Source organism: Falco punctatus, assembly GCF_963210335.1.
Source record: "Falco punctatus genome assembly, chromosome: Z".
Lineage (NCBI taxonomy): Eukaryota > Metazoa > Chordata > Aves > Falconiformes > Falconidae > Falco > Falco punctatus.
The window spans coordinates 84,857,946-84,876,094 of record NC_137586.1 but is presented as its reverse complement, the minus strand read 5'-3'; the positions used below and the strand labels follow the sequence as shown (position 1 = coordinate 84,876,094).

The window sequence follows — 18,149 nt, the reverse complement described above, 5'->3', positions numbered from 1 at the left end:
AGCATCTTTGCTAGGAAAAGCGCAGGGTGAAGCCGGTGATGGGCTGTCTCACTGCTCGCTTCGTTGTAGTGCAGCCAGAGACGGCAGAGCCTGCCTCCTGCCACACCATGGAGATTGTTTGCAAATGGTACCCAAACACTCCTGCACTCCTTTCCCCTCCGTCTGCCCATCACCTGCCCTGCCCCAGGGGTTAATATTTAGAAATCAAGTTTTTTGTGGTAGAGGTGGATGTGAAACTTCACTCAGCGCAGAAACCTTCCCATTTGCTCCCTGCAGCGAAGGCTGGTGGGGGAGGGACCGTGCAGACCCTGCCGCCTGTGAGAGGGAGTGTGCTGCTGCCCATGGGCATGCAGAGACCACCCCTCTCCTCACCACCCCCCGCCAGGTGCTGTGCCTGCTGGGAGGCCCAGCCCCAGCCCCCTGCCAGGCCCCCCCGGTCCCATCCACCTGAGCCGAGCGGGATGGGGCAGGGGGAACGCACAAGACCCTGGCTTGCCCCTCCTTTTGGTTTGTCCTTCTCGGTCTCTCCTTTTTATATTCCTCGTTTCACGTGTCTTGTGTTTTCTCTCCTCCATGCTATGGCAGTGGTGCTCCATGCTGATGAGACAGTGCGTGGTACAACCGCAGGCAGTCATTTTTCAGGTAATTTCTAGGGTACTGAACACCCGACTCTTGCTTTTTCACCTACTGAGCAGCAGGTCAGGCTTCCCGCTGCGCGGGGAGGGACCTCTGGCCATGTCCATCCATCCCGGGCTGCTCCTCGCTGGCGGCAGTGCCGGCTCACCGGTGGAGGAGCCAGATCTGAGACCCCTTTCTGCTGCCCCTGCTGAGTGGCTAGAGAGGCTTCTGGGGAGGGTCGGCAGGAGGGTCTCGATGGGCCCACGAGGTGAGGAGCTGCTCCATGAGTGCTGCCTCCCCCCCGGGGTTTCTTCCCCTCTTCTGGATGGGGTGACTGGAAGGATGAGCTCTGTCTGGGGGGAGCGGGAAGAGGGGATGCCGCTGTGCCCCTCGCGAGCAGGGGAACACCCGGTGCTGCAGACCCATGGCACCAGCGAGGGTTGCTGCTTCTTCTTGGGGTGCTGTGGTCTCCCAGTCCTGACGTGGGGGCGAGGAGGGCTGCAGACAGTGCCCACTGGTCAGTTCAGGGGGTAGAGACTCTTCCGCTCTGCACCCCTGGCTCCCCACTCTTTGGGGGCCAGAAGGTGCCTTCTGCTGGCCCTCACCTCCCTGCCACCCCTCACTGTTGGCGGTTGGCGCGTGGTTGCTGTGGCTGCTGGTGGCTGGTCACTGGTGGCTCCGCGGAGGGATGCAGGCAGAGTTTTGCCTTGGGAAGAGGGAAGCAGCTGGAAAATCCCTGAAAACCGCTATTCCAGATTTCTGGGAAAAGAGGTGCAGCTCCTGTTCGCAGCAAGCTACTGTGACTAAAAAGTGGGAAGGGAGCCTAAATCTCTGTTTCCCATGCATCTTGTCTTCTGGAGCCCTGCAGCAGTGCTGCCCAGCTGTGGACCCTCCCTCCGCACTGTGCTGGGCAGCTGTATCGCTTCTAGTCCCTACGGCCTGCAGAAGTGGTTCTGCTTTTTGGGGCCATACCGCTGCATGTGCCTTCATCTCCTGGGAGCGAGGTGGCATGGATGAACACGGGGTACCACCATCCTGGCCCCTGGTTGGGTGTGCTACACCTTGATAGCTGCTTGTTTCTGTTACTGAAATGGGTCGGTCCCTCTGAGCTTGAAGGGCCAAGCTCATGGCTTATTGACACAGCGCTTCCAGCTCGTTGCAGTTGAGAAGTGAGACCTGGTCCTGCTTCCTCCTAGGTCAGTTCCTCGGACCCCAGAAGGGAAGCAAGCGGTGGTGTTTTAACATCTGCAGCCTGCTCCAGACTCCCATGTCTGGGGTTTGCAGGCAAGGGCTTGCACTGGTTCCAGCTGGATTTTTGCAAGGAGCGGCAGCCCCAAAAGCCATTTTGGACTGTGGGTGCAGATGTGCACGCCCTGCGCCAGCCCCAAATGTCACCCAGCCTGCAGCACAGCTGGATGCTCCCTCCCAAATGACAAGTGAGCAGCTGCCCCTTCGTAAGCTGGAAGCCACATTCACACCCTGCCTGTGGGGAGTGGTGGATTGGGGTGCTGCGGGAAGATACAAAGAGGTTTTCTAGTCTGGGTACGGTGTGGTTACAGCTTTCTTACAGCAGCAGAGGTGACATCAGGCATCCTTCCCCAGGGAGTGGTGTGTGCTCTTCTCCAGGCATCAGAAATACTGAACAGCAGCACGAAAGGGCAGCGTTTTCCTTTGCCGTGCTACAGTCCCATCCCATGCCACTCGTGCATCACCAGCTGTCCAGGATGTCTCTGCAGGGCTGCAGCCACGCTGTTCCTCCAGTGTCTTTCAGATCAGGGCTTGGGGGAGTGAAAAAAACCCCAGTGGTGCCACTGCATGTGTGTATACCCAGCACAGGGGGAAGGTGCAGCATGGAGTGGTGTGGGAAGGCTGAAAAACGCACCTTGGTAGGCTGCAGAATGAGAAGAAGGAGCTTTGGTTGCACTTGTGGGAAGGAGGAAGGCTGGGACCATTGCTGGCATCCTCCACCGCGGAGGGATGCTCCAAGGGCTGTCCTTTCCAAGGTGCAGCAGTGGGGCTGGAGCAGAGGCATGCATGTCTTTGAGGCAGCGCTGGTAGGAAAGGGGCTGGGTGCACGAAGGCCAGGGATGCATGGAGGCATGGGGGGCACCGGAGGGGGAAGAAGCTGGAGTGGCTGAGGAATAGGTCAAGTTTAATGCAAAGGTTAGGCAGGAGCATGGGGGAGATGGGTTGTGGCTGAGAAACTTTTGACCGAGAGGACCCTGTAGTGCTGACCTGTGGGCCGGGTGAAGGGACGGCATGGCCAGCAGCTGGTCAGTGGCAAAATCTATTTGATGTGTTCATCTGCAAGAGGTTTGTATGGGGGATCCTTCAAGGTCACAGGGTGTACTCATGCCTCTCGCAGGTTGCATCTTCAGAAGAAGTACGTGTACGAACACAGGCCTGCTAATACAGGGTTGTCCACGTAAATTAACTTCTGATGGAGTGAGAACTGAGCAACAGAGACACGAACTGATACATCTGACCTGAAGTGCTGAGCTTGTGGCAAATACCAGATTGTGTGCTGGGTTCTCGGACACTTCCGAGAAACTTGCAAGAGGGAGAAAGATGTGTTCACTCAGACCAGCTTTTCTTTCTTTAAATACCCAACAAGTTACGTTTTTTATGTGGTCACTCAAAAAAAATCAGGGAGTCTGGGGTTCCCCTACATTGCTTCAGTCTGCACAGCTTCTGAATTGACTTTGCAGAAATGCAATGGGCATCAGCCTGGGAGTGCTTGTTCTTCAGTTTGTCTGTTCCTGTTCCTGTTCTTCACTCGAAGTCGTCATCCTCCAGCTGTTACAGGCAGGACTACAATCTCACAAATAAGGGATTAAAACGTAAAGCGCAAACAGCAACAGGGAAGGGAGAACTTCGAAAGGAAGAAGCTTCCCAGTTTTGTGTGAACGATCCTGACAATAAGAAATCATGGAAAAAGGCAAATGAAGATGAGCTTTGTGCCATGTATACGGGAGTCTTTTTGAATGTATGGATTGGCCTCACCTGCTGTAGACTGCCAGATCTACCTGGACTTTTACAGGGTTATAGGACAAAACTAGTCTGATTTCTGAGGACCTGTGCTCACTTACTGTAGCTTCAGCTAATGAGATTAGAACATTCCCATGTGAGATGGGAGAGCATCCTTAAACCAGTCAGGTGATTTTAGTTTTAAGTAATTTGGACATAGAAACAGTTGGCTAAAAATCCATCCGTAAGCTAGCAAACACTCATTTATGTGAACTTTGTTTCTTGTGAAATGATGAGGAAATGCAGCATTCCCAAGAAAAGGGGGGAAATGGGACACCCTGTTTCCAACTGCTCATTAGTGCATGTCTCTTCAGGTGCCATCCCTGAAATAAGGAGGTTTCAGGTTAACCGGCATGAACATTTTTTCTCTAACAAGCAAGTAACGTGCACTCAGCAGTTACAGCGCCCAGTCACACTACAAAATTTCCTCTTTAAGGAAAGCCTTGTTATTTGTTCATGAGTTTGGCTTTGGTTTTATAAAGAAAGCCCATTTTGGTGTTCTCTGAGAACATTGGTGTTAACCACAGACCCACTTATTGAGCATTTTGAATGTTTAACAGCCCTATGTAAATGTGTGTCACCTTTAAAGCTGACTGAACAAAGGATTTTTGAGTACTACATTGCATCTACTTTTTCTCATACAGGCAAAAGCTCTTGAATAGCAAATTTGTTATTGCTAAAATGCCTGTTGTTTCTTTTTCTAGGCAACTGAATACTCAGCCATGGCATCATTAGCTGGTGGATTAGATGATATGAAGGCCAATATAACCAGCCCTACTTCTGCAGATTTGGGAGCGAGCGTTCCTGGGCCTCAGTCATATCCTATTGTCGCAGGTAAGCAATTTTACAACGCTGATAGGTGGTGTGAAGTGTGCGAGTGTTCTTAGTGCAGCGTGATGCCCTTCAGGGAGGAGTTCTATCAGCTGCACAGTCGTTTGCTCAAACAGACTCTTTTTAAGTGTGAGTTCATACAGCTCTGTTGCAAGTCAGGTGTATGGCTTGTATAAACTAGTAGCCTTCACTTGGAGCAGATGAAGCATCCATCCCTCTTGTGCAGGAAGGGATAGGTGCCTCCACCCCAAACTTGTGTCCTGAGTACCGACGTGGAACCAAAAAGTGAAATGCCTGCCTTTGCTTTTGGGCTTTGTTGCTTGTTTTTCATAAAAGTGCCCGGCATGTTTGGCTGGATAGGGTTTTTATGACAGTTCAGACTAGCCAGAATTTTTTTTTTTGCTTTTCATTCCTACAAATGATTGTGTTTTCTACTATTTCTGGAACTGTAATTGTGCAGCAAGGCCAAGTGTTTAAATGAAAAGCAAAGGTGGTTTGTTCAAGGAGTGCAGCATCATCTGCATTTATTTAGCAGGCATAGGGTGAGAGTTAGGGCACAGCTAGAATTTGATGAATGCTTTGCTCACCTAGTTAGTTGGGACTGACCCCAGTGCTTGGAAGCAGATTACCCAAACGGTAAGAAAATCACGATGTTGTGTCCCAGATGAATTGTGGGAATTGGAAAAAAAGAATTTTAAAATTTAAGGCTGTAGGTTTCACATATGTGTTACTTCCATCCTTGTGTCTAACCTGTGCAGATTTCATCATTGGATTTTCTCCATTTTGCCCAAGATTGGATATACTGGTTTATTTTGTTGCTAAAAGGGAAGGTGATGCTGTTTTTAGTATAGTACTATCATACCTTGAAAGCTTTACAATCTCAGCTAGCAGGAGAGCAGTTTTCAAAATGAATGTTAGAAAATTGATGTAACCCAACATGGTGTCAGTCTTTGGCTCTTCTTGCCAAAATGTTAAGACTATTGAAGAGATATCGGAGAATGAACCATAAGGAAATAGATATTTTTACCTTGAAGTGGGAGGGCAGAGATGTCGAGAAATTACCTGTCTGGTACTGGGTGGATGGTTCAAGTGGTAGGCTCACAGACAAGAAAGGTGTCTAGGGGTGGCTGGATGGACAGAAAGAGGGATTTCTGGACATGTGTGGCTTATAACAGGTGGGGAGATAGAGCATAGTTACAGAGATAGGGAATATAGATACGTATATAGATACAGAAAGCACAAAATAGAATCTAAAAGAAATATAAAAGCAGGAACACGTTTAGGGTCATAAGCCACCCATACAGCCTGTGAAAATTCAAAAGAAATGTCTTTCTAAAGCAAATTACTCTGTAATTGTTTGCTATGGAGCTCCTTGCATCTTTCTTTGAAGCCTGAAGTGCTGCTCATTGCAAAAGACCTAGGCTGCTTCAGCACATCACAAGTGGCCTGTTGCCCTTTGTTCATCTTCTGGGTTTTTGTCTCTTGCTCATCTGAGTCTGTGGCCCTGTGATAAACCTCATGTCCTGCCAGAGGCATTTGTGCTCTGCTGATGAGCACAGCCCAGCAGCACCTTGGACTGCACAAGCGGATGCTGTGGGCATCACTTTCTGGGGTTCTCCCGGCTGGGAGCATGCACAGATCACAGTGCAGGATGGGAACCGATGCGAGCTGTGTCTTGAGGGAGAGGCAAAATAGCAAGAAATTGCTGAGCTGCATTATCCTGGGGTGAAAGTTAGGAAGGCAAGAAGATGATTGAGAAGCTGAATGCTTCCTCCTTTCCGTGTTCCTCTAAAGAACTGCATATCCAAGATCTGCATCTGGCCAAAACGAGGTTCAGCCAAGAGCTCTTGTTTTGCAACAGTGCTCATTCTTTTTTGCTGGTTTAAGCACTTGTGCTTCTTACGTGACTACTTCCTTAGACTTTGGTGAGGTGCCGGATCACATTCGTTAGAGCAAAACTGACTACAAAAGTGACGCTGCGGAGCTCAGTATAGATTTTGCATAGGTTCTCCCTGTGATACTACCTACACTTTAGCAAAAGTTCCAAGTGTTCAATTTACTAGGGCTCTTCGAAAACATGGAGCAGACTTTATGAGTAGCAAGTCTAGAAAAAACCTGCCATTGGTCTTAAATGTGACACGGTGAGAGCTATAACAGAACACGTTTTTCAAGGCAGTAGGTATTTATATCTTTGATTTGATATTGCTGTAGAGTTTTCGAACGCCTGCATTCATAAAACAGATTTACACGAGAATATCAAAACCCTTTTAAAACCTATGCCTTTTGATGTATTTTCAGAGGACACTGACTGTTTTCTTCACTTTTCATTCCATAACACCCATAGCAACTCTTTAGTGCTGCTTGTGCTCTGGGAACGCCCAGAAGCCCCGGCATGATCTGGGCCCCAGGGTGCTGGGCACGCACTATACGTCCGTGTCATGCTTCCTACCCCGCGGCTTTCCTTAAGAGCTGAGGGGGGGTGCAGACCATCAAGGGCAGGAAACTTTCAGCAGCAAGCCGTATTTTATCATGTGCAAAGCATGTAAGAGACGGCACGCTAGGTGATGCACTTCTCGCCATAGAACCAGACAGACTTCTCTCCAGAACGAACTCGTTTTTTCAGTCATGCCTCTTTTCTGACCCTGTTCCCTCGGTGGGACGGGGGATTTGGAAGAGGAGATGCATTTATTGACCCTTTTTCCTGTGTAACCAAGAGGTGCATATTGCTACAGGCTTTTCACCTGTAGTATCACTGAAAATCAGGAGCTGGGCAGTGATGCATGACAGTGGTTATGAGTGCGAGGTCCAGCAAACATTTGCTAACACATCACACGCTCCTCCTGCTGGGAACTGTGTTGTTGCCTGTGGTCTAACCAAAGGTGTGGTAAAATCCAGTGGTTTAGTGTTCTTAAACCAGCTCTGGGTTGGGCGGGTGGGAGTAGATGGTAGGTAAGGAAGGCAACACCTGGAAGAAGGTTAGCTTTGTATCAGCCCAGCTTTGGTGGGCAGGCACTGACTGATAAGAGAAGTCCTGCCAGAGTTAGGTCCTGAACCTCAGCCCCTTGTCTGGCAGGGGGGAGCCTGAGCCTCTCAGATCCATGATAGCATTTCTTCTGTGAGCTGCTCCTCAGTTGGAGGAGGGATGGCCAACTTAAACTCCAGTCTTTTCTTGAGATTCATGAAGTTGGGTTGCTTTTAATTTCTGCACCCTTTTTGGAGGTTTCCACTATTCCTCACTCCATGCACTCTGTCCCGTAATGCATCCAGGCAAACTCAGAGCTGGGGACTGAAAGCCTTGGGGGACGACTTGTTTCAGTCATGCTACTAGTGTATTTCCAACTGTCAAAGTGAGGGGAGACTGGATAAAGCTCCGCAAAATGTCTGTGTCCGGTGGCTACCGGCCTCTACTGGCTTCAGAGGCTGACCTTGACTTCTCGGTTGACATTCCAGATCATAAACACTTTCGTAACAGCTTCACTGTAATGAGACCAAGAGCTGCTCAAAACACTGGCAAGCGAGGCGTAGTATCCAGAGTGGTTTGTTGGTGGGAAATGTCATTTGTATCAGGAACCCTGCCAGTGTGTGTGAAGCAGAGCTGTGAACGTGTGGTTGTGTGACAGAGTGGGGCTCTTGGTGGGTGTAGGGGGGAAAAACCTTTTAGAGGCAGAGAACTTGAAATATGACATAGAGAAGCTGGAGCCAAGAACACTTAGGTCCTTTTGATAGCTGGTATCTGCTGTTCAAGCTTAATCAGTTTTTATGAGAAATTGTGGAGACTTTCTGGGCTGCCGTATGCGAAGAAACCAAAGTCTAGTTCATCTTGTTAGCCTTAAGTCTGTAAGAGAGATTGTAAAATAATTTAATGCAAATAAAGGTAAGAATGGAGGTCTTAAGTGAATTATTATCACGGTCTTCCATTGTTCTTGTTGCTGGGCTCTGGTGTGGGTGGCAAAGCAATGTTGAGGGTCGACATGCAAAAGAGCCTCTGTGCAGTTGTTGGTAGAAAGTGTTTCTATTTCTTAGCAAGCTAGTAGATCAAAACATTTGGAATATTTCTTGAAGGTGAAAGAATTGCTTAAATACAGGCAATTGTGCCAGTACTCGCTGCTAGAATACGCCTAAGGCGAAATTTAGTTACAATTTTCAGTACCGCTTCATCTACCAGCTCCAGCTAAACCTCTGATTAGAGAACCACTCGATTTCTCTGCATCATTTTTGTGCCACATTAAATATTAAGCTTTTTAAAAAAACAACCTTCCCTTACTGTTTGCTGCCACAGTCCATAAGTGCTCTCTCCATTTACAAGCTGATGACATGTGCCCAGCTCATTGCTGCTGTACTCAGCAGTTTCCGAGCATCCCGTGATTGTTACTAATTACCTGCAGATGCGTTTTCCCTGCTCCAGCTTGCTGATTTCAGCGTGGTCGGTATCACTTTGAGAGGACAAAGTCATGCTAAACTGACACCTTTGCGTGGCTCTCCGACACGGCGCTGAGGGCAGATTGACAAACCTGTGGGCAGCCCTGGCTGCGGCTGGCTGCAGAGTCAGTTTGCATTAGCAGAGCCAGCAGCAGCTGTCGGCCAGCCTTGCACAGCAGCCAGAGAAGCACGTTTCACCGGAGCAGGTGATCTGACGCGAACTCTGTATCGCTCTGTTAAAAGAAGCGGCGCAGAGCAAAGCGTTGGCAGCGGGCTTTGCTTTTGTTCCTCTGGCAAGTGTTGGGAGTGGCGGAGCCTGGTCCCCTCCCATGCTGGGGCATCTCCATCATCCCTTGCTCACCCGCTGTTCCTCATTGCTGCCAGGGCACTCGCAGTGCATTTTGCAGCTTACACACCCGTGCAGGGAGAGGCTGAGGCTCTGCCAAATACGGGCAGGTTATTCTTCATCCTCTGCACCCAGCCTTGTAACCACGCCACACGAGGTGTGTTACCTTACGTGCTCCTTCACGAGGTCGGCCCTGGAGATGGTGCTCCTGTAGGGCCAAGTGCCTTGGCTTTTCCTGCACATTTCATATTCCCATCAAAAAGGTGAGAAGAAACAGAATGAAACCAGGAGCAGGGTCAGTTTGTCATCTGGAGGGATGGGGAAGGAGGGGCATTCTCAGTGGCTGTCACCTTAAGTTACCTGCTCTGGCTTGCATTGCTGGGCTCAGCCACTGGACATAATGGATCCCAGACTTCAGGCTGAACTGAACGTAGAGCAAGTGTGGCAAATGCGTCTGGCTGAGCAGATTCCTCCACTCCTGGAAAGATCAGGTTGGCTTTTTCCTCAGTGTGGATGAATCCAGCACCTTAGGTGCAGTGTATTATGCCCGGTAATTTCACAGAAGGCACGGGTTTCTGGCTAATGCAGGCAACAGCAGTATGTTTAACCATCCATGTTCCTGCGTATTCTCTGTATTTTACATATGTGCAAGGCCAGGCTGGATGTGGCTTTGAGCAACCTGGTCTAGTGGAAGATGTCCTTGCCCGTGGCAGCGGGGGTGGATCTGGTGGCTCTTTAAGGTCCCTTCCAACCCAAACCACTCAATGGTTCTATGATGATTTGATGATTCTATGGTATTTTGTCAAATTTGTGTAAGTTAGGAAAATGAAAATGCTGAAATCAGATAAAAGATGAGCTGTTTCTTGCTACTGTTCTGCTGTAACGCACGGTCCTCAGCTAGCCTCTCAGCATGTTTTTTCTTAGGAGTGCTCAGTCTGTTTCCTGACATCATCCTGCTTCGTTCCTTCCGTTGTGCTGTGACTGCTATTTGTGAGCTGCTGTTTCGCCGGGTTTTGTTGAATGGCAGATATTGTTGGTCACTTCTGAAGCTAAGCATGAGATGGTGGCACTGCAGTCCTTGCAGTCCTCGATTAGGCAGGGTCAAGGCCTTTTTGAGCTGATGCTAAGGAGGGGTCTTTTGCAAGGGGCAGGACTGGAGTGCACCGAACAGAAAGCAAGAGTGGGAGCAGCTGGCAGATGCAGCGGTTTGTGCAGAAGGATGCAGGGAAGGGGGCCAGAAACTTCGTATGCATGCTTGGAAGTGGTGATGGCGTGCCCCGCGAGAGTTTGGAGTGTTTGGACTTAGGAAGGGGAGGTTCACAGAGGGAGCCTTCCATGTGCATCAATATGTGATGGAGGGCGAGCAAAGCAAATGGAAGCAAACTTTTCTTGATGGTGCACAGTGACTGGGCAGAAGGCCACAGGCGCAAACTGAAACATGGAAAACTCCTCTTACACATGAGAAGAAACCTTTCTTCCGTGAGGGTGGTCAAACACTGGCACAGGTTGCTCGGAGAGGCTGTGGAGCATCCATCCTTGGAGATGTGCAAAACCTGATTTGACATGGTCCTGGTGACCCTGCTCTGAGCAAGAGGGTTGGACTAGATGAACTCCAGAGCTGCTTTCTAACCTCAGAAACTCTTTCTGTGAGAGGCACGGTGCTTCCATATTGCTGGGTAGGAGCTGTGTGTCATCGTTTCTTTGGTGGCATTGTGCCCAGGTGGTTCTAGACCATCTGCAGTCTATGGAGCTGGGACCACTGGTACCTTCTGAGGGGTCTGCCTGTAGTGGGATGTGCCTGAAAGTGGAGTAGGTGGGGGGAGGAAAGTTTCTCGTCCATTTATTTTGCTCTATCTGTACATGTGTTTAACAGAACATTCTTTAGATACCACAAAACATGGAAGAAAGGATGGATATTTTGCTGGTTTCGTTTCGTTTGGGATTTTTGGTCGTTGTTCCCCCCCCCACCCCTCCCCCTGCCCTCTTTTTTTTTTTTTTTTTTTTTCCCCCCTGTTCTTCCTCATCGCTGGCTCTCTACCCACCCAGCAAATATACCAGCTCGTGAAAGCTTTCCCTGGGATCCTTGACCTGACTGGATCTCTCTGATGAACGCGGTAAAGGCTGTGTCCCTCTGGGAATGGCTGAGAGAGTGTCAGGAGAAGAGGGGAGATCGGCGCTGTTTACGCAGCTTGGAATCTGGCCTATTTATTTTTGTGCCTTTGGATATTAAGTGTCTGAGGGGCGCGCTAGGGAAACCAAGAGTTTAGTCTTAGTAAGAAGCTGCAGGCGTGGTGTGTGGTGAGGTGTGTGTGTGTCTAGGTAGAGTATTTAATCGATGTGGATAGTTAAGGTGGGAAACTGTCATGGGCTGAACCCTTTGGTGAAGGTCCACGTAGATCCGGAGGGAAGATGCCGCCCTCCTCAGCCGTGGCTTGGCAGGATTCTTGGGTGCTCGTCCCAGATCAAAACCAAGTCACCGCTTCTTTCGAAGTTTTACCTTCTCTTTGTTATTGCCAAGCTGAAGGCAGATGTTTAACTGATAAGCAGTGCTCTTCTGGTGCTGGAAGGAGCTAAGAAAGGGCTGCTTCTTTCGGCCTAGGCCTTGTTTGATCTGCCTTTCATGGACCAGTTTTGATGATGATCTGAGACAACCAAGTACTTTTCTGTGTGCAATAGAAACAATAACCTGAAGCTCAGGAGCAAAAATAAGATTCCCAGTACATGCCTTTGAGGAATGTGCAGTGAAACAGGACTTTTCACTTTTACTTGCATGCCTGATGTTCATTGTGAAGACAGCTATTTTAGAGATGAAGAAATGTAGTACAGGGTCAATGTTTCTTTCATCTGAAGTCCAAAAGTGTCTTAATAATGCTGGGAAATGCATTGTGAAATCTGCCATTGGCGATTCCTGGGGGAAAAAGAGGATGTTTATTTTATTTGTTTATTGCTGTATATATATATATATGTATTCTTGCTGTATATATATATATAGTGTATATACATAGGGAAAAAAAAATCTTAAAAAATGAAGCCATCTGGTTGATTCTGCAGTTGTGGTTTGTTTATTGTTGTGAAGTTCCAGGTCTTGCTGACCACGATGAAAGAACCTGGTTTCATTAGGAAACTCGATTTGACCCTTAAATGCATTTGCTACTTTGCATTTTCAGAATGATGTGGCAGTGGACTCTCTTCACCGATTCCTCACCATTTTATGAGGTCAGTGGCTGGTCATCCCAGCAAGATCTCCAGGTGGAAAGGAGAGTGCACCTGCAGGACATGACTTATTCCATGCATTTTTGGGTATAAAGTTAGGGATCTGCATCAGAGGGTACCTGTTTCTTTCCAAGGACTGTTGAGGGAGCAACGAGCACTTAGCTTAAGCCAGACAGACCTGCATGGGTGGGATGGACCTGCCCCACAGAGGGGGAGGAGGGTTGCATGAAAGTCCTGGAGGGAATCGTTATCCAGGCGATGTTTGCTGAAATATGGGTCCGCAACAGTTTTACAGCTGTGTTTTCACTGGCTGAATGAAAGGATTTTGATTATTTTTGTTTCCAAGTAAACAGTATTTGCAATTTTTTAATTAAAAGCAGTTTCAAAGTGAACAGTGTATACTACCCGTTCGAACTGTCTGAAATAGAGAGTAATGTAACATTTTCAGAATTCCTTCTTCCTTTTTTCTTCCTTTTTTTCCCTCTTTTTTTCCATAAAATCCACACAGTCTTGAAGAAAGTAAAGAAAGGGTTTGGTTTTGTTGGAATTGCTTTTTCTTCTGGAAAAATGCTTTGTTAAATTTTTTGTTGGCTAATCATAATAGCAATAACAAAAGGTCTTCTGAGGCCGTTATGTTTTGGTCATATAATCTCTTTACGTGGAAATGTTGTTCAGTGTTTAAACATTATCACCAAATTATACTTTTAATTTCTGTGGGTCTGTTTTGAAGTGCAAATTGGTGTTGGTAGATGGCTGGTTTCTAGTGCAGCATAATGCTAGATTTACAGCTTAGTCTCTACATTTAATAGATAAAAGTGCAGATGCATTTTCCAATAATCTATTCGTCACTCCCCATAGGGCCTGTCATGTTAAAGACTTGAAAAAAGGCCACATAAACTCCCGTGGAAAGGCAGCCAATCTGAAAAACAAAAGTGTCATTTTTAATGATAGGACAGAGTCTAACTGAAAACACCATTGAATTTTTCCATTTTTATGAATTCTTATCTTGCCATTAAAAAAGAACAAGCGCATTTGAGAAAGCAAACGAGGCCACTTGTACCCCACTAAGACCCAAGCTATTAACTGCCTCTTTTGATGATGTACAGCCTGACTCTGTTGGGAGTTTGGCTGTGGATTTAAATGTTGAATTTAACTATGGTAAACATGTTTTGGTGCAAAGCATGTATAATAACAATTTGCATTTACATAGCATCTTTTACTTAAGGATTTTGCTATCTCTAATTAATTAAATCTGTTTCCCCCTGCCCCTAATACCACTGTGGTATGGATAATAAATACAATTTCAAATCGAGCAGCCATGGCAGGAGGATTAAGACAAGAGGGTTCTGGTACCCCCGTGCTGGTCCTGATTGCGGCGGGGCTGGGGCTTGCTGTGCAAACACACCGAGCAGCTTCGTCTGGTGCTCACCCCCTCTGAAACACTCAAATAAGATCTGGACATCAAACCCTCTGAGCACAGGTGGGTAGAAAATGCCCTGCCAGCTCCACCTGCGGCATCTCCCGCTGGTGTGTGTGGGTCCTGGGGATACTCACCCACAGCTGTGCCGCCACCACCACGGCAGCCAGGGCTTTGGGTGCACGGAGCCGGCGGGGTGGCTCGCCGCCTCATTGCCTTGCTGCTTTTTAGGGCGTTAATGGCCAATTCAGGCCACAGGCAGCATTTTTCCTTGCCAGAGAAATGCTGTAAATCTGTCATAGATTTCCAAATAGGAAATTAAGAAGAAAAAAAAGAAAAAAGAAAAAAAAAGAGAAAGCGAACCACTCCAGTTAGCATAAATGCTTCCAGATTATTTTTTTTTTTTTTGGCCTGCAACAACAGCAAAACATCTGAGAGTGTCTGCGCAAGCCACCAGAATGATATTTCCAGGTGGGCAGAGCAATGTGTTGGTTTCTGTGCATATGCACGAGCAAAAATAAAATCTAGTGGCAGTCTGAGTCAGGCTACAGATACATACCGTTTGTAGGATGAGGTAATTGGTTTGATGACAGTGGTTGAAGATACCTCCAAACTTGCTGCACCACCGATGATAGGTCACCTTAGCTGGCCAAATATGAGTCACTTCTCATCTGATACCAAACCAGCTGGGAGATTCTGAATTGTCAGAGGGGCAGTTTGGGAAGTGAGCAGAGGGAATAGTAAACCAGAGACAATTTGGGGGCTGTGTGCACTGCCAGGTGATGGAGAGCGTGCCACGAGGATTCTTGCTGTCTGCTATCAGCTCTCACTGTCAAACTGTCACTTAGAAATCGTGCCTTTTCTTTTTTTGGAAATCTCAGAAGAGAAACTTGGGAAGACTCAAGAAAGAAAAGCTGCAAAATATAAAGTGTCCAAAACTGCATGAACAGCAAGCCTGGTGGGTGATGCTACCTCCAGGTGCTGAGCAGCTTCCTGAAAGGCTTGGCTCCAAGGAGGGGCCCTCAAGGAGGCAGGCTCCCCAACTTCGTGCCGTGATCTCCAGGAGGCCAGCAGAGACAGCTTGGGTGTAGAGCCAGGACGGGGAATGAGTTGGTGCTGCCGGAGCTCTTCACAGCTCCATGCCACCGACAGCTCCTTGCTGTTCCCAGTCAGGAACTGGCAAAAGTGCCCATCGCTGAGCAAGGGGAGAGGAAGCCAAAGGGTCCGGATGTTTTAGTGATGTTGCAGCATGTTTTGGGAGAAGGGGAATGTCTTCTGTTGCAGGGGAGGAAGGAAAGCTCTTGCTCATTTTTCCTACTCTCTGTGTTGAAAGAGCTCTTCCTGTGGTTCTGGCCCTGGAAAACACTGTGTAATCTATGAATAGAGATTTTATAAACCCATTTGGACCTTTTTTTATAGTGGATCATTGTTTCTTTATGACTTCGTATTACATGGGGCCAAAAATGTGTGAATTTCAGGTTTTGAAGTAATCTCTCGTAAAAATGTTGAACTGTAATAAAAAAAAAAACAAACCAACAGAAAATACATAAAGCAAAATGCAGTGGAAAAAAGAAAATGTCACTGGCATTTCTTCAGAGTACAGGGTGCCTGGTTTTGAGCTGCTTGATGAAACTGGCACATCTACCAACAGTGAGGAATATCACTTGTGGAAATCCCACGAGAATCAGCAGGGACAGGGACTGCCTGTGCTGCCAGGGACTTGACACCTGACTTGTGATTTTTCCGTAGGTACGGCTGAAAAGTGAATACAGTGAGGGCATGAAAGGAGGATCCGTGTCCCACTGGAGTTTTTCTTCTTTTCATCCTACATTCTTTGCAACAATTTAAATTCTTTGAGCTCAGCCCTGTGAGGAAAATATATCTTTTCTGAGCTAACTCCTAAAATAAGGCTTGTGCATCAGCAGTGTCGCTCTAAAGAGGGGGGGATATATGTGGGTTATCCCCTACCCAGCAGATTTCATTTCTGGTAGCTGTGGATCCAGACTTGGTGGCCTCCCCAGAGGTGAGCATCCTCTGTGGGAAGGCTGGTCCTGGACCATCGGGGCTTGAGGATCTTCAGGTGAATGAAGGGTTTGGAAGTTTGAGGTGGGAAGCCATCAGATGCTGCTGCAGTTGCAATAATTGCAAAGTCTGTAAGAGAAGTGTGGGAGGTTGGGGGATGTGGATGAGGCTCCCTTTGTCAGCAGATCTGTTTCTTGGTGCTGAACAGAGGGCTTGCTTCTGCTCCTTCTGTCCTTAGTAGTATTGTAATCAGGATGGAATATGGACACAAACCGTTCCCAGGTACTGATGTAGACTTGAACAGGTGTGGTAGCAGTTTGCTGCGGAGCAAAATCGTGCCCTGTGCTGCCTGACCTGGCTTGGTCCCATGGTGGTCACCCAAGCTTGCGAGACAGGCACTGGATCAGAACAAAGTGAAGCTAGGACTTCACCCAGCCTAGCCCGGGTGGCAGAGCTTCATCCGGACCCTGAGCTGGCTGAGGAGCGTTGCCCTGTGTTGCCCTGCCGATCTCTCCCTGTGGAGCTGCACTGGCTGCTCCCCAGCAAGCGAGGGGCAGACACACGTGAACCAGCGGTCACTGGTGATAAACTGTGTGCCAGGGATGTGTGGGACGAGTGTCACGTATGTCACACACCATACATACACGCGTGGGGTGCAGGGGTGCAGAGCCGTACTTCTGCTCTGCATGCCCTTGCCTATGGCTGTGGAGGTCACACCAGAAGATGCTCCACGCACCTCCCGTGTCCTGCCCCAGAGCATCTCCATGGTTTCATCCCCCCTGGAGTGGCCCGTGTTCACTCTGGAGTCAAACATATGTGCAACCACCTCAGCATCGCCAAGCCCAGCTGCTTTCCCCAGTGCACGGGGGGTGCTGGCTGCTGCCATGGCCTCTTGCTGTGAGGATGCACAAGGCTGCAAGAGGCTAGTCAGTCTTGCAGAGGTGTGCAGAGGTGGGATCACCACCTCACGGCCAGGCACACTGTTGTCCATTGTGTAAGAGTTCATTGCTGCTTAACAGGCTGGGGGATGCAGTGCTGCAGGCGGCTTTGTGCAGCTCACTGCTCAGGAGACAAATTTTGGCCGTGTTTTGTACTGGGTGTTTACCATCTGCAAGTCTCACCAGCCCAGGTTTTAATGAGGGAATCTTTTTAAGTTCATAGAATCACAGGATGGTATGGGTTTGAAGGGACCTTAAAGACCATCTAGTTCCAGTCCCTCTGCCACGGGCAGGGACACCCCCCCCCCCCGCCCAGGCTGCCCCCAGCCCCATCCAGCCTGGCCTTGGGCACTGCCAGGGACGGGGCACCCACAGCTGCTCCGGGCAGCCTGGGCCATCTCACCACCCTCACTGTAAAGAATTTCTTCCTGATATCTAATCTACATCAGTCCTCTTGTCATTTAAAACCATTAGCCCTTGTCCTATCGCTGTGTGCCCCTGTAAAGTTCTTAAGATAAGAGCGGGATATTGGTGGGCCCTTCTGTGACATGGATGAACTAACTCTGTGATGCTCCTTGGCTGTGTTATGAGTGATGGCTTTGGTACTGCAGCAGCGGTGGCCTCATCGGTGTCTTTGAGCGTGGTGTGGACTCTGAGGAGCAGGAGGTGGCCCTGTGAGCCCTGACAGGTATGCCTGTGCTGAGCACTGCGCTGCCTTTCATCTCCGTCCACCAGTGGGCTCATCCGCTTCTGGAAATGGACCCATCACCCATTCCCCGGGGGAGCTGCCTCCCCAGCCGCTCAGTTCTCTGTGGTGGGCAGTGGTGCCTGTCTCTGTGCTTGGCCCCTTGGAGTGATGCAAAGCCAATGCTCTGGTGCGTCGCATCATCTGAGGGTTCGTAGACAGCAGGGTTACCTCTCTGCTTTCATCTGCAAGGTGTTGCCCGTAGACCCTCATTGAAGTGCTCCCTTTCTTCAGCTACTCTGAGAGGTCCCCTGGCTGCAGCAGACCTCAGGGTGTGTGTGTGTGGTGTGTGTGTATGTGTGGGGGGCTGCACACCAGCCCCATCCTGCTGTGGGAATGCACGATGAACCTGCAGCCCTTGTGGCAGGGAAGGCACCATCACTGCTGCGAGACGGTGCTACAGGGCAGCGTCAGACCCCGGCACTCCCCACCCTTCCTCTGGCCCGGCTCTGGACCCGGCACCTCGGTTGTAGGCAGCGGGGACTGGTGGTGGCACCATGCAGGGGGCTGGAAAGGGGTAGCATAGCACTCGGTCACCCTTCCAGGACACGGTCCTGGCTTCTCCTCCCCCGT

General features: G+C 49.0%; 1 protein-coding gene across 3 annotated transcripts in view; it reads left to right on the top strand.

Moving 5' to 3' along the window:
* PAX5 (paired box 5) overlaps positions 1 to 18,149 on the top strand; it is a 139,327-nt gene that overhangs the window by 68,326 nt on the left and 52,852 nt on the right. For 2 of the 3 annotated variants that reach the window (XM_080372523.1, XM_080372522.1), the window contains 2 exons: positions 586 to 642; positions 4,350 to 4,479. In XM_080372523.1, coding sequence (XP_080228649.1) covers positions 586 to 642; positions 4,350 to 4,479 — 187 coding nt within the window. The remainder of the gene's footprint in view (positions 1 to 585; positions 643 to 4,349; positions 4,480 to 18,149) is intronic. The other variant, XM_080372524.1, reaches the window with a different exon arrangement.